Raw genomic sequence first — 15,495 nt, forward strand, 5'->3', positions numbered from 1 at the left:
TCTTGATAGGTCGGATAGCTGTACCTGATTGGTTCCAGCCCACCGTGTCGCTTGGAAGTAAGTTCTCACCCCACCTCTTCCAAAAATGCGGTTACCAGAGCAGGAAACTCTTCTTCCTCCTCTTCTTTCAACCGGAACACAATCAGGTTCCTGCTCCTCTCCTCCTCTGCAGCCACAATCTTATCTCCTTCTTCAGCGTTTTACTGTTGCAGACTGTATTACTTGCACTGTTCTTTTGCAGTACTCCTGCACTGTTACACTGTAGCTCTGTGTCCCTGACTCCACCGTGGTTTGCACTGCCCCTAAACTGCAATCTTAAGTAACTTTAGTTCCGGCACTCTTTGGCCATTAAAATAACCAACTCCAATGAAACCCCGTGTAGCTACGTTCTGCTACCTCCATGCTAGCACCACCGAGCTACCACCAGTTTATTTTAAGTCTAGCTATTTCTAGCAACCTCTCAATGCTATCTCCAGCTCTATCCCGACCCTGGCAATGACATATGGGGGTTATTCGAGGTATCTTGCATAGCAAACGAAGCGGCATGCGCATTCACAACACAAAAAACCCACAGTGGATAATGGAAGGTATATTTACACTTGCTTCCTATACCCCCCTATAATACCGGGCCTCTTGCGAGAGTGACAAAAGGTGCACAGTTAAAAGAAGCCCCTGTGAGAAATCGCATTTCTTGCACAACTGGGTCTATTATTATAGAGGCAAAGAAGAGGTCCGGTAAATTCAGATACCCGGTATAGATTGGCAAGATTGACGGTACAGAGAGGTTTTGATCATTGAAATCAATAAAATGATAGTATACAGCAGGTAAAATCGGTTCGATCTTAAACGGTCCTTTTGTGCTGTTTCTTTATGTGGAATTTGGTAAAGCTGTATTGTAATTAGTTATGAAACTCTAATATTGTGTGGTTAACCTTTTTCAGGTTCAGCCTTTCCGCTAAGCTATTCCTAATTACTAAAATATGCCGAGATTTACTGAACTCAAACTTCAAATATTTATGATTTTAGTATTCCCCGATCTAAAAATGTTCGAAGTTTTTCTGCAAAGCATTTTTATCCACGTTTCATCATTCATGCAATTCGAAATTTTTTTTTCAAATTTTCGAAATTTTTCAAGTCTCGAAAAAAATTTTTAAGTGAAAAAGTTTTAAAGTTTTTCTAAAAACTACATTTCTCCGTGTTTTAAACGATTTTAATCATTTTGAGCCAATAAAAATTTTTCACTTTTTTTGGTAATTAACTAATTGGTAATTATCCAATTAGCTGATTGTCCAATGTAAAAATTTTTAGTACAAAAGTTTTACTCCTTGATAAGATAAACATTCTAGGTTAATTTTCAGCCTTCTACGACGTTCACAACTAAAGATATTTGGCAAACCAGAAAGGTGGTACAAAGGTGGTAAAAAGTGGTAAAAAGTGGTGTTTCTGTCGAGATACAAAATTGGTGACAAGTCTAATTATGTTCGTAGGGGTTCTAACTACCATATTCCGTTGCTAAATCCTTGTGAACATTTAAATCCAACGGAACCCTTAAATCGACCACTTTTCCCCTTACTAATATTGCTACTGGTCAAATTAAATGTCACTTGTTAGCGGGCTATATCATGAGCGGGCTGTAGAGATATCGGGCCCTTTGACAGCGGGCTGGTGAGAGCCCGCTATGCGAAAAAGCGCACGCTGGTGGATATAATAACATCTATAAACAAAAGAGCACCTAAAGAGGCTCAGCAAAGTGCTGGCATAAAAGCGGATGATGATTAATAACTCTACACTCGACTGTCACTTGACTTTTTAAACACGTTTTCTTGGTGGCCCCGAATGACTATTCGAAATCCTAGCCCTCTGATCTGATCCCAGCCTTAACCCTCACCCAATCTCTAACAAAAGCATATGCTGATTGACTGTAGATTGATTTAGGGTAACACGACATCTGTCCGATAGCGACATCTGTCCGACAGCACTATTTTCTTGTGTTTGAAGTGATATCTCAAATTTGGCACATAGAAATTCACCCAAACTTGCACAAATTATTTGATTTAGCACGCTCGGAAATACACGGAGTCACTGCTGCATACATTTTAAATAGTGTGTTTACTTTGTTAGGATTTGTTGTGTTATTTTTGGTAGTTTGGTAAACACTTCTCTCAGAGAGCCTACGTTTAAACAGTGAATTATTATGAATAGCATGCTAATGTTTTTCCGAACACGAATTGGATTTGTTTTTGATATCACAACAGTTTAAATTGATCCATTTTTAGAGGTTTTAACAAAATCGACGCCGCACAGTGATATGATTTTCTGAAGATTTGATAAACTTTTAGGTTAATGTACTATAAGTATAACTGAATATGTAACTAGACACCGTCGATTTGAGTGGCGCCTCCTATTTACGGAGCTTTATTTGCGGAGATTTATTGGTACCTTTAACTGTGCTACAGTTGCATTTTTATTCTAGATCTTAATCAAAATAATCTTAAGGTGCCCACTTTTCAGGTGCTTCTTAGTAAAAATCTCTAATCTGAATCGCAATTAAAATTAGCACAGAAACCACCGACACAAGCAAAATCAATGAAACAAATCTCAGAGACCATCAATTGTAGCAATTTTGTCTCCTTGCTCACCAACTCCTGACTCCTGGTGTTCCTATCTGGATATTACACAATCATTTTTGATCTTTACAGCCCAAAGGATACGTGACTAGCACTTAGATTAAAGCCTCATAGAAAATAAGATTACACATATGTATTATGTTCCTTTTACAGTGTTTTAATGTGTTTACTTTGAATACTCTCATGCTTGTTAGCGTTTATTTTCGGGCAGCCAGCGGGTTATCCATTATACGAAACACCTAATTATATTATTAGAACGCGATTAGTATTACATACATTCATCTGCATCATTTGAGGATTTAAAATCTTCAATTGCAATTTATAAAGCTTATTTACTTCCATGCAATTAGAATTGTGTTCAATGTGAGACTCACCCCGCTAAGATTCTTTAAAACTCAGTCGTTGGCTGAGTCTTGAGACTGAACGATTATTATCTGACCTGATTTGCTGAATTCTCATCGAATTAATTAACAGTACGAGCCAAGTTATACTTATCTTCTTTTACTGAATTGGAATACAGACTTTATCGTCAAAGTTAATTTATTTGCCAAATTGAGTAACAGAATTTTATCTTTCTGGAGTGGGGTTCTCTGTAGATCACGTCACTGACCTGTTAATACGTGGGAACTGGCTCTAAAGAGGCACAACTGTCGGTAACCATAGTATAGTAACATCTAATATGTTAGACTAGCAGGTTCGTATTCGTCCTGTAGTCGGACAAACAAAATGAAACTTTCGATCAGTAACGTTATATTAGTGCCAGTGGTCAATAAGTATTATACACCGCGTCAGAAGAAACATTTGAAAATCTGTTCACATTTCACAAGCTTTTTCTAAGTTTAGGATATTTTAGTTTTGCTTTCTATTCTATTTCATTGGAGACAAGTCAAACAAATACATTTTTTCTAAGTTAATAAATTTGGATCTCTTTATGAAAATGGAAGAAGTCTGTTTGTTATCTAGATACTGCAGACCCAGCCACGAGCAGTGGCCACCACGTTCTCTAGCCCAGAAGGAAGTCCCAGCAAGTCAATAAGTTCTGAAACGGATTCGCCGCACACTGTCTCTTGACCTGGGTGGATCACGGTTTAGTGAAATATCATGTAATATTATGCAATATTATGTAATATTATGCAATATTATGTAATATTAGTGAAATATTATGCAATATTATGTATGTAATTTTAAACATTTCCTTAAATTCGCTTGCTCGTATCGGCTGTTCAGAATGAAAATTGTGACAATGAAGTATTGAGTTCTTCACTGAGGGTACTTACCGATCGCGAGAAGTTTATAGAAGATCTCCATAGTTTTAGCAAAGAGTCCATCTCCCTGTAGGACATCAGATCTGGCCTCGAGACTGAGAACACTGCAGACAAAGCCTCGTGCAGTTGCCACGATATCAGCAAGAATGTCAGGGAGTCCGAGAAGTTCGAGCAGCTCAGTCGTACTCTGTCCGCAAACTGTTTCGTGACCTGTTGGATTCGTGAATTGGAATTCAGAACTATATCTGGGTTTAATGTGTATGTGATGGTTGAACGGTGAAGAAATTTAACTGAATATCACATGCTGACAAAGCTGACAATTTGTATTTAGGAGAAAATTGAAAAAGTTTTTTAAGTCACCGATTTCCTTGAGTTTAAAGATGATTTGTCTCAGAGTATCGAAGTATCCCTGAAGAGCTTGAGGCTGGGCAGCATCTCTGACTTGAAGGCTCAGAGCACTGCAGACGAAACCTCTAGCAGTAGCAACAATTCCGTCCAAAATATCTGGCAGTCCGAGGAGTTCAATCAGCTCAGATACAGTTGATCCGCAAACTGTGTCGTGTCCTGAGGATTTAAAGAGTTAGCATTAGAATAGTTCTTGTGAAAATTTAGCTGTCATAATATTAATTGATTTTGCTTAAATTTAACGCCCAGTGAAAAAGGCGGCTGGGAAAGGCCGAAAGCCTGTGTTGTATGAAGATAAGAAGCCACTGCATTAATTTAATATAAAGCTCAGAAATTATCAGCCATGAAAGAATATCAATAATTTCTAACCGAGTTCCTTGAGTTTATAGATGATTTGTCTCAGAGTATCAAAGTATCCCTGGAGAGCTTGAGGCTGGGCAGCATCTCTCACTTGAAGGCTCAGGGCACTGCAAATGAAACCTCTAGCGGTAGCAACAATTCCATCTAAGAAGTCAGGCAGTCCGAGGAGTTCAATCAGCTCAGATACAGTTGATCCGCAAACTGTGTCGTGTCCTGAGGATTTCAAAGAGTTAGTATTAGAATAGCTCTTGTGAAAAGTGAAACGAGGGTTTTTGTTTGCTCATATTCTTCATCTGATCACGAAGAGGGCGGCCAAAAAGCAATTTGGAGATCATTAACAGTAAAAATAACCACATTATCTAACTGATGACAGGTTAACAGTATATAGTCGAGCAGCTCACCGAGTTCCCTAAGTTTAGAGATGATTTGTCTCAGAGTATCGAAGTATCCCTGAAGAGCTTGAGGCTGGGCAGCATCTCTCACTTGAAGGCTCAGGGCACTGCAAATGAAACCTCTAGCGGTAGCAACAACACTGTCCAAGATGCTAGGTAATCCAAGAAGGTCAATCAGCTCAGATACGGTCTGTCCGCAAACTGTTTCGTGTCCTTAAGATTTTCAAGAGTTAAATCAGATATCAAAATGTGTAACAAAAAATGCGTGATATTACAAGTTTCAAAATCTTAGAAGGTTGGCTACACAATATCAAAATCATTATCATCATTAGGTTTCTTAGTCTTAAAACTATTTTCTTGCTATTTTCTGATGGTAAGTGAACAGTATATAGTCGAGCAGCTCACCAAGTTCCCTTAGTTTAGAGATGATTTGTCTCAGAGTATCAAAGTATCCCTGGAGAGCTTGAGGCTGGGCAGCATCTCTCACTTGAAGGCTCAGGGCACTGCAGACGAAACCTCTAGCAGTAGCAACAATTCCATCTAAGAAGTCAGGCAGTCCGAGGAGTTCAATCAGCTCAGATACAGTTGATCCGCAAACTGTGTCGTGTCCTAAATTTGAGATGAAATGTAACATTGCTATGACATTGTATGATAGAGTTTGCTATCAAGTTTTAGAGTATCAAACAATCATCACCCATACTCTATAGCCTCTTACAGGAACGAGTTCAAAAATCCAATCAAAATGTTTCCCTATGTAAATGTTTGATAAGTTTGAGAACGTAGATTAAGTTTTTTTCAGTTGACACCATAAAAGCTTGATAATGAAAATCTAAATTACTGCATCGTATCCTTAAAATTAAATTCACCATGTAAGAACAAGAGATCTAGGAAAGTGGTCGACTAATTCTAAACGGCGCCTTACCGAGTTCCTTAAGTTTAGAAATGATTTGTCTCAGAGTGTCGAAGTATCCCTGGAGAGCTTGAGGCTGAGCAGCATCTCTGACTTGAAGGCTCAGGGCACTGCAGACGAAACCTCTAGCAGTAGCAACAATTCCATCTAAGAAGTCAGGCAGTCCGAGGAGTTCAATCAGCTCAGATACAGTTGATCCGCAAACTGTGTCGTGTCCTAAATTTGAGATGAAATGTAACATTGCTATGACATTGTATGATAGAGTTTGCTATCAAGTTTTAGAGTATCAAACAATCATCACCTATACTCTATAGCCTCTTACAGGAACGAGTTCAAAAATCCAATCAAAATGTTTCCCTATGTAAATGTTTGATAAGTTTGAGAACGTAGATTAAGTTTTTTTCAGTTGACACCATAAAAGCTTGATAATGAAAATCTAAATTACTGCATCGTATCCTTAAAATTAAATTCACCATGTAAGAACAAGAAATCTAGGAAAGTGGTCGACTAATTCTAAACGGCGCCTTACCGAGTTCCTTAAGTTTAGAAATGATTTGTCTCAGAGTGTCGAAGTATCCCTGGAGAGCTTGAGGCTGAGCAGCATCTCTGACTTGAAGGCTCAGGGCACTGCAGACGAAACCTCTAGCAGTAGCAACAATTCCGTCCAAAATATCTGGCAGTCCGAGGAGTTCAATCAGCTCAGATACAGTTGATCCGCAAACTGTGTCGTGTCCTAAATTTGAGATGAAATTTAACATTGCTATGATGGAGTTTGCTATCAAGTTTTAGAGTATCAAACAATCATCACCTATAGCCTCTTACAGGAACGAGTTCAAAAATCCAATCAAAATGTTTCACTATGTAAATGTTTGATAAGGTTGAGAATGTAGATTAAGTTTTTTCAGTTGACACCATAAAAGCTTGATAATCAATAGCTAGATTACTGCATCGTATCCTTAAAATTAAATTCACCATGTAAGAACAAGAGATCTAGGAAAGTGATCGACTAATTCTAGACGGCGCCTTACCGAGTTCCTTGAGTTTATAGATGATTTGTCTCAGAGTATCAAAGTATCCCTGGAGAGCTTGAGGCTGGGCAGCATCTCTCACTTGAAGGCTCAGGGCATTGCAGACGAAGCCTCTAGCAGGTAGCAACAATTCCATCTAAGAAGTCAGGCAGTCCGAGGAGATCAATCAGCTCAGATACAGTCTGTCCACACACTGTGTCAACTCCTGAGGGTTTCAAAGAGTTAGTATTAGAATAGCTCTTGTAAAAGGTGAGATGAGGGTTTTTGTTTGCTCAAATTCTTCATCTGATCACGAAAAGGGCGGCCAAAAAAGCAATTTGGAGATCATAAGCAGTAAAAATAACAATAGTGTCTAACCAAGTTCCCTCAGTTTGGAGATGATTTGTCTCAGAGTATCAAAGTATCCCTGGAGAGCCTGAGGCTGGGCAACATCTCTCACTTGTAGGGGGGCACTCAGGGCATTGCAAACCCAGCCTCTGGCTGTGGCGACAATTCCGTCCACGGCGTCGGGCAGTCCGAGAAGTTCAAGCAGCTCAGTTACAGTCTTTCCGCAAACAGTTTCGTGTCCTGAAAATTAAACAAATTTGTCTTATTTGCTTCTCAGTATTAGATTAACAATAACAAAAAGCGTGATATCGCTACGATTATTCACTATTATTACGTATTTTTTGAAATCCATATGGTATAGATAGGTTTGGGCGCTGCTTACCGAGTTCCTTGAGTTTGTAGTATATCTCCTTGAGAGTATCGAAGTAACCCTGTAGCCCCTGCTCCGGTGCTTCCTTCACATCTTCGATAACACGGGCTGCACTGAGTGCGACTAGCAGTGTAAACAAACAAAATACCTTCATATTTATGGTGCGCTTCGGAATCTAGCTGTCTTAATACTGAGTATGAGAATTGTTAGATGCGGTTATGGAATATGGTGGGTATTTATACCCGGTAGGAACAGGTTCACTCAAGGAGCCGCTACTTCACACATCACCAGACGTAACATTTGACATGTCTTTGATCTAAATTCACCTGTCTAATATTGAATTATGGGGACAAGTGGTTTCTTTTGTTTTTGGTCTAAATCGTAAAATTTTCACACTTACTGATTCAGTCACCACTAACAGGTGCAACTGGGTTCGTTTAGTGGAACATACTGATTAAATCTACAATAGCATTATACCATTATTTCACCAGAAGGTCGAATTATTGTAAGATAAAATTTGGTTCTAGAAGCGTAACAGGAAAGTACAACTTCCATGGCTTTCTGTCTTTTGAATAGATTTTGATCAAACCTAAACGTACTCGAGCACATGTATATTAGCTAGAAGCAGGTTTGTGCTACAAACTGAAGTATATAGTTGTATGTATACATACAATTGCATGATGTATAGTCTATATAGTATGTATACATACATGTATAGTCTATATAGTATATATATATGATATAGTCATGTATGTTCAGATCTTACGACCCATTCGGCGGAGAAAATGTTGTTTAAGGACGTCATTTGGGTTACTGACGGCCTCTTAGTCTTTAATAGGTTGCCTAAACAGTCCAAGCCTAATCCTGCTGAGTAACACCACTAACATCACTGTTGAGTAACACCACTGCTGAGTAACACCACTCAACCATCAAGAATCTCCTATATTCATGAACATTGCCCACTAGAAATCGACGCGGAGCTACCAAAACTGGAATCCTTCGCTAGAGTTGTCACGAGCAACCCAATCCGAAGCTTCCTCCTCAACAGATTTCGTTCTATCCTCCTCCAATAAAGATCTGTTGTCACGATACAACGATTGGCATCGTTCCAAACCGTAAGTCAATAATTTCTTGAGCATCAGAATAACGGCGGAGTTTCTGGGTATCATCATTAAATCATCATTAAATTATCTGTATCATTATAATTATCAAATTGATCTATGATTAAGACAATTTTGTCCTAACCAACTGGCCCAGACCTCAGATGATTAAATTCGACGTAACACTATACGACATTTACTCGCTTATTCTGTTCTTGATATTAACCGTGGTCCTTTATAATGCACCGCTTTGTTTTTGTTGTTTTAAAAATTGTCGTGTAATCCCCAAAAAGCTTCGAGGATACGAAAAATTCGAAGTTTTAAGTTTTTATTTTGCACAAAGTGTTGCGAAAACGACATGTTTGAATCCCTCAGAAATTGTATTTCTAACTATGTAGTATGTATTGATGTAATGTTAAACCGCATGAAAAGTCGATCAAATTGAAGAAAATAATAAAACTTTCCTACACACTTAATTATAATATTGGTCATGCTTTCCATGAAGTGAGGTTTGAATTATCAATTCCTTGATAATGGAATGTTTAGATTTAAAATCCCACGAATTTTAGTTTTGAGCTCCGAAAGGCAAACGAGTAATTATTGATTAATTTTAGCACTGCCACTTCGTGTGGTATAAACGTTAACATTTCATCGTTAGTTACCAATTCTCAGTCAGGAGAGACAAGGTTGTGCCCTTTATTATTTGATTTACCACAACAGCTTGATCATTTTTCGTTACAGTATAAATATACAGAATATTCTAGATATCTAATTAATGTATAGAATATTCTAGATATCTAATTAATGTATAGAATATTCTAGATATCTATTTAATGTATAGAATATTTTATATATCTAATTGATATGTAGAATATTCTAGATATCTAATTAACGTATAGAATATTCTAGATATCTAATTCATTCAGTTCATCATCTCTTCTGGTAATAGAGATCTGGTGTCGAGCTGAACCGTGAATAACCAATCAGCTTCTAGCTTTGGCCAATCAAAACCCAGAATCACTGCCACGAGTAAAAGAAATGGCTCCACACCAGTATATTATCCAGAACTATAGTCCGACCCCCCTACTCCTCAATCTTTAGACTAAGCTTTTCGCCAGGCTGCGGAAACTTCTCCGAGTCAAATGACACCTATATTGCATAGTTGCCGTAAACAGGCCCACTCTTCAAATGTACTCCTGTTCCATGATCTGTTCCCTGTAGTCTCACGACCTTACAGGTTGGATAGGGACAGTCCTGTGATCTGAGGCCAGATTTTACTGTGAATGGTGTTTGTGAGTGGATCGATGTGAAAGTCATTTCCAAGGCCATGTGTGTTGTCGTCATCCACATCAGCTACAGAGAGGTGTCCTCCAGTGAGTGCAATCCTACAGCCTTTCCTGCCATATGCCCAGTTAAAAGCCAGGTCTCCACCAACAGAGAATATAGGATCGTTCCCCAAATTATCAGCGTCATCAGCTATTGACTCTTGGATTGGTCCTCCCTGGGTAACGATTTCTCTGCCTGGATTCATTCGCTTGAGCCCGAACCTGAACAAGATTATGTTATCAAATAATATTAATCTATCATCCAAGATTTTTCAAGTGCATTTCTATTCGAAGGACATAATTGGATTTTCATTTTTCAAAGGGAACACAACCAGATTTCTTCAGGTCTATATTTGCTCAAAGCAACAAAAGTTCTCTGGTGAAATATTTATTTACCTAATGCTGAGTGATTCCCCCGAAACTTTGAACTTGAAGACCTTGACGGCATCCAAAACCATAGTTGTTAAGTTCGTCGAAGAAATGCGAAAAGTTCGTCCAGTTCGGCACCTTTTAAAAATTCGTGAAAATTCGTGAAAATTCGTCGCGTAAATTTTCTTGGCTTATGTTTTGATTTTATAATGAATGGCTTAGGTGCGATCACTATTACACTTGTAAACAAATGATACAGTTAGATAGTTATACATACTTGTATTGAAAAAAAAACTAGATCAACAACAGATCATGACTAGTACTTCAATATAAACAGAGCTGGTTCACAGATTACAATTAAGCATCAATTATAGCAACAGCTCTCAACTTATCATTGTTATCTAAATAATCTATAGCATATGTGATCTTAGTGATCTTAGTGCCAGCACTAGTGCTCTCTGTCCAGATTGCTGATTCGCTAGCTATGTCGTTCAGAAGCTTTAAGTTGGAGTGAACGTAAACCAGCTTTCTGGCCTTTTCTGTTCTTAGTTTATTTCTCCTTTTCGAGTACACATATTCAAACTGGCTCCAATTTGTTTCGCAGGCACTGGCGCTCGTGACCTGGCTGAACAAGATAATAGCCAACTCCTGAATTACTGGGGTCTCAGAACCGTACAATTGCCAATATTTAACAGGCTGATTAAAGTTCGGTTAAAGTTCGTCTATTTCGTTAAAAAATTCGTCCAGTTCGGCACCTTTTTAAAGTTCGTCCAGGACGTCCGTAACAACTATGTCCAAAACACCTCGCTGATGTCTGACAATAGCGATGTAGTTTGCTGGTGTAACCCACACGTTTGCACTCAAGTTATAGTCCTTGGTTATGGCCTCACAGTCACTTCCAATATCAATACCAGTTGCCCATCCTGAATAGTATTATTGGAGTAGGACGTGGGGTTCTTGATATAACTAATAAAGATAACAGTTCGCTGTTTGTCCATCCAATTGAAAAATGTCAGGTTTTCGATATCACAATCAACAATTATTCATAATTTTAGACCTTTTCAACGTTGATATTACAATTTACTATTCGGCCATGGCAGAAATGGCAAAAAATGACATCCTTAAAATTCGGCCTGTCACAATTAAAGATATCACTTAGCTGATAAATTTGTAAAATCCTCTAACGACGAAATCACAAAACGATTGCTCCTTACCGACATGACGTGGTGTAACCAAATATGTGCCCGTCAGCTGGGTTGATGTTCATCCCCAGACGCCAGGTCCCTGACTTTTTTAGCTTCCCCTCAAGCGACTGAATATTCTCTTCAAGCATTCCGTCTGACGTCTCCCTCTTTAATTACTTCTTTGAGCATTTCTTGACCCTTTCTAAGCACTTCTTGTCCCTCTTTAAGCACGTCTTGTCCCTTTTTAAGCTCACTCAGCTCATCTTTAATCGCTGTTTATAATAGCTGCTTGGTCCCCCCTTTGGACTTTCCCATATATATTCCAACTAAAAAGCTCAAAAAGATAAGAAACCACATAGTAAACTCGAATTACAGAAATAACGGTCGTGTCTCTGACCTACCCTTAAGGTGTGTCATATGGGAGGGACGGTATATTCATGCGGCGCTAACTATTGTAATATTTTATTTCTTTTGTGTTACAGGACTTTCTAGTGGGAGGGGTTACACTTACTTATACTAGTGTAGTGAAAGGAATTCCTAATAAGTTCGATCAATTCTAAAGAAATAGAATTATACTACGTAATAAGTGAAATAGTTTATATACCTATGTTCGTATAATAAACGGCATCATGAGATGATGAAGTTGCAACTTAAATAATAAATGAGTATTGATGTTTGTAACGATATTTCAGGTAAGTTATAGAACTCCTGACCAAACGAGTGCCTTCGGCACTCGTTTGGTTACAAAGAATGAAATAGTTTGGCATGCAAATTGATATTTTAATACTTCACAGTGAAATGAACTTCCGCTCTCGCGGGAAAAGACAGCTCTGTTCCTACATTTTTATCATTGTCTTCAATTTTATGTGGCACCTTTCCGATAGACATATTGTTGCTGTCAAATCTCATACTTATTTCGACGTGTCCTATCTGGTTAGGCAAAGTAATCAGAGTGTTTGTATCTATTGAAACCGTGGCAAGTTGGTCGTTTAGCTCCGGACAGTCTATGCTATGGGAGTGTGCAGGGACTGACCGTGCAGGGAGTGTGCATCAAGTGTTCATTGTGCAGGGACCGTGCAGGGACCGTGCATGGAGTGTTCTTTTGTTGTTGCATGGACCGTCCAGGGACCGTGCATAGAGATTGGGCGACATCTGTCCGACAGCGACATCTGTCCGAAAGCTGAATTAGGGATTTCGGACAGATGTCGCTGTCGGACAGGAGTCGTTTTTGGCGACATCTGTCCGAATTTCGGATCATATTGTAATTTCGGTTCACATTCGTATTTCACAAGCTCACGGGTAATCTCGTGACGTTCTAAAGCTGATGTGATCCCTTAAGATCTGATCCATCGATACGTGATTGACTAGTTGAGAACAGGATCGTGCTAGCCGTACCCTAACAAGCTGTCGATCACATCACAGGACATGAGTACATATAGGACAGCAGTATGGAGATCACTTATCGCAATCCACAATGGCAACCAATCTTCAGTTTATCCCTGGACGCAAACAAGGCTCGGAGAACCCTGTCCTAAATGGCTTCAGATACGTCTTCGACAAGCGAAACAACGACACCTCCTACTGGAAATGTTCGGATTTCCGAAAGGGTTGCAGAGCCCGCATCCGTACCGTGGACAGGCAACTGATCACTCCTACTCCTGACCACACTCACCCTGTCGGCCATGCTGAAACGACCGTCGGGCGGGAAACGAGAGACGGGCGGGAACTACCTTCAGAGAATTGTAGATGATTACGACAAGCAACCCTATGGATTTCCTTAAAGCTATCGGAAATTTGACTATGCTTTAGATTTGATTATGTGATATTGTATTATATTGAATTAATTTATAACATTTAAATAACAATTTATCGACATCAAATGAAAATAAACTGTGGTAGTAAACTATGGCTCAGATCATATCTCAAATTGGACATGTTACGTATACAATTTAGCAAGTAACAGTTTAGATCATGTCTCTAATTGGAAATGTGTCGTATTGAAATCAGGTCACAATTTCGGACAGATGTCGTTTTTTTCTGGTACCCTGATTCGGACAGATGTCGCCTTCGGACAGATGTCGCTGTCGGACAGGAGTCGTGTTACCGTGCATAGACTGTCCGGAGCTAAACGACCAACTTCCCGAAACCGTTTCCGTCCATCTTGATTAAACTTGTTCTACTTCAAAGTCGTCAAAGTCTGTAACTAGTTGGGAGCCTTCAGATGTTTTTAGCCAAATAAGTGCTTCGGCGAGTTCTTTATTCAATCTAGATTTCTTTGCTTCTTTTGGGGACACGCACTTATCCACCTTTCTCTTAGTATTCATGCGTGATGTTTTTGGTGTCTCTATGATATGTGTAGAATGAGCAGTCGTTGTTGAACTTGGACATGGGAGCACTTCAGACGCTTTACTTGTTGTGGCTACCCCATCAGTCACGTCTGATGTTTTAAGTGTCTCACTTGGAGACGACAGAACCTCGGAAACTGTAGTTAGAGCATCCACACTATCTCTACGATAAGTTGCTAATGTTGCTACGCTCCTGTGTCTGGTCCTCTTAATTACGTCAGTTTCCGTTACACCTGCATCAAACAGTGTGTTGATGGTACTTGTTCTTAAGGAATGATTAGTCGCCATATCATCTTCAGTTATTCGTTTCACTGTTTTGTTTATTGTATTGATACCTATTGGAGTATTTGTATACCTCACATCTTCATGAATTGGATTCTCTAGCTTCTTGGGAGTGAAAAACAATGCTTTATTCAAATCTGCTTTATCAGGTAGCTTTGATAGATAAAAATTGAATAAATTCGTGAATGAATTCTCATTACTTGGGTTTTCGTAATGTTGTACAGGACGTGGGTCATTCTTCTTGTGAAGACCTCCTTGATTAGCTTTTGATTTATTTTCTGTATATGTGACCTTGTTCATTACTGGTCCACCTTCTTTCAAAACACAATCTTCGAAATGAAAATTGTAATATCTGGCGTTTCGCAACTCTTCTTTGCCGCGAAGAGCGAACAACCAGCCACAAAGCCACAGTATACCGTCTACTAGCGATATTGGCGTAGCAGGTCCTAGCTGTCCACTCAGCCAAAGTTCCCTATGTACACCAGGGTCTACAGCAGGTGCCTTCTTCTTTTTGTGAGGTGGACCCTCCTTCTCCAGATGTTTGATATAGCCGTCCACTTTCTGGCGGCAAGTGAGAAACTCTGGAGCAAGGCTTAGGTTCATGGTAGCATCCTGCTCCACTAAGTACCTGTTTATTCCATGAAAAATGCTCATTAAGCTTTCAGGTGCATATTGGTGTCCGTCCTCTCTTCTTATCTCAACTATGAACTTTGCCACCATATTGTTTATCATTGAAGGAACACCACAGTGAACAGTCCAGCGGGGCATACATATGCCCCAAACGGGCGTGTTCCTCTCTCCATGTGTTGTACAAATTGACCGCGAATTGAGTCGATTTTCGTGTGTTTTCTGGTATTCGGCCTTTCCTGCGAGCTTCAAGTTCACCTTTTTCTATCAAAACAATACGAGACGTCATTATTTAAACAAAACAGTGCGATTTAATTTCAAATTGTTGGTCCATTTCCTGTTACAATTTATAAAAGTAGTTCCTTCCGATCTACTCCACTAATTTAAAACGTTTGAGATGATAATTCATTTTTCAAGTGGCCGCACTTTTGTCACGTGAGTTACATTTATTGAGTACAGTACGGAATAAATGTAAGTGCAGTGAGTATCGATGTCAAAGAAGACGCTTGCGTTTGAAATGATATTTCATATTTCAAGCAAATTGTGAGCTGTAAATCTAATTTTGCTTACGGGTATTTG

The 15,495-nt window shown here is 39.1% G+C and overlaps 3 protein-coding genes across 6 annotated transcripts in view; all 3 read right to left on the bottom strand.

Moving 5' to 3' along the window:
* The window catches only part of LOC134824839 (uncharacterized), a 102,401-nt gene that overhangs the window by 32,531 nt on the left and 54,375 nt on the right, over positions 1–15,495 (bottom strand). The gene's annotated exons all lie outside the window — the stretch shown is intronic.
* Positions 3,527–7,434, bottom strand: LOC134822074 (uncharacterized). The gene is made up of 10 exons (XM_063832934.1): positions 7,345–7,434; positions 6,988–7,192; positions 6,489–6,692; positions 5,972–6,175; positions 5,455–5,658; positions 5,059–5,262; positions 4,667–4,870; positions 4,253–4,456; positions 3,905–4,102; positions 3,527–3,699 (listed from the first exon to the last, which is right to left on the bottom strand). Exons 2-10 carry the CDS (start codon positions 7,121–7,123, stop codon positions 3,587–3,589), a joined length of 1,671 nt encoding a protein of 556 aa, XP_063689004.1. The 5' UTR covers positions 7,124–7,192; positions 7,345–7,434; the 3' UTR covers positions 3,527–3,586.
* Positions 7,340–7,925, bottom strand: LOC134825684 (uncharacterized). The gene is made up of 2 exons (XM_063837922.1): positions 7,697–7,925; positions 7,340–7,554 (listed from the first exon to the last, which is right to left on the bottom strand). Exons 1-2 carry the CDS (start codon positions 7,836–7,838, stop codon positions 7,340–7,342), a joined length of 357 nt encoding a protein of 118 aa, XP_063693992.1. The 5' UTR covers positions 7,839–7,925.

This window comes from Bolinopsis microptera, chromosome 1, assembly GCF_026151205.1.
Source record: "Bolinopsis microptera isolate Bmic1 chromosome 1, MBARI_Bmic_1.0, whole genome shotgun sequence".
Taxonomy (NCBI): domain Eukaryota; kingdom Metazoa; phylum Ctenophora; class Tentaculata; order Lobata; family Bolinopsidae; genus Bolinopsis; species Bolinopsis microptera.

What these genes read in the sequence shown, in the direction of transcription:
- LOC134822074 (XM_063832934.1), bottom strand. Translation starts at nt 7,123, where the DNA reads ATGGAATTGTTGCTACCTGCTAGAGGCTTCGTCTGCAATGCCCTGAGC. An exon ending in TTCTAAACTTAAGGAACTCG is followed by an intron (nt 6,176 to 6,488) that starts GTAAGGCGCCGT and finishes TCTCAAATTTAG; the next exon opens with GACACGACACAGTTTGCGGA. An exon ending in CTATAAACTTCTCGCGATCG is followed by an intron (nt 3,700 to 3,904) that starts GTAAGTACCCTC and finishes TGATCCACCCAG; the next exon opens with GTCAAGAGACAGTGTGCGGC.
- LOC134825684 (XM_063837922.1), bottom strand. Translation starts at nt 7,838, where the DNA reads ATGAAGGTATTTTGTTTGTTTACACTGCTAGTCGCACTCAGTGCAGCC. An exon ending in CTACAAACTCAAGGAACTCG is followed by an intron (nt 7,555 to 7,696) that starts GTAAGCAGCGCC and finishes TTTAATTTTCAG; the next exon opens with GACACGAAACTGTTTGCGGA.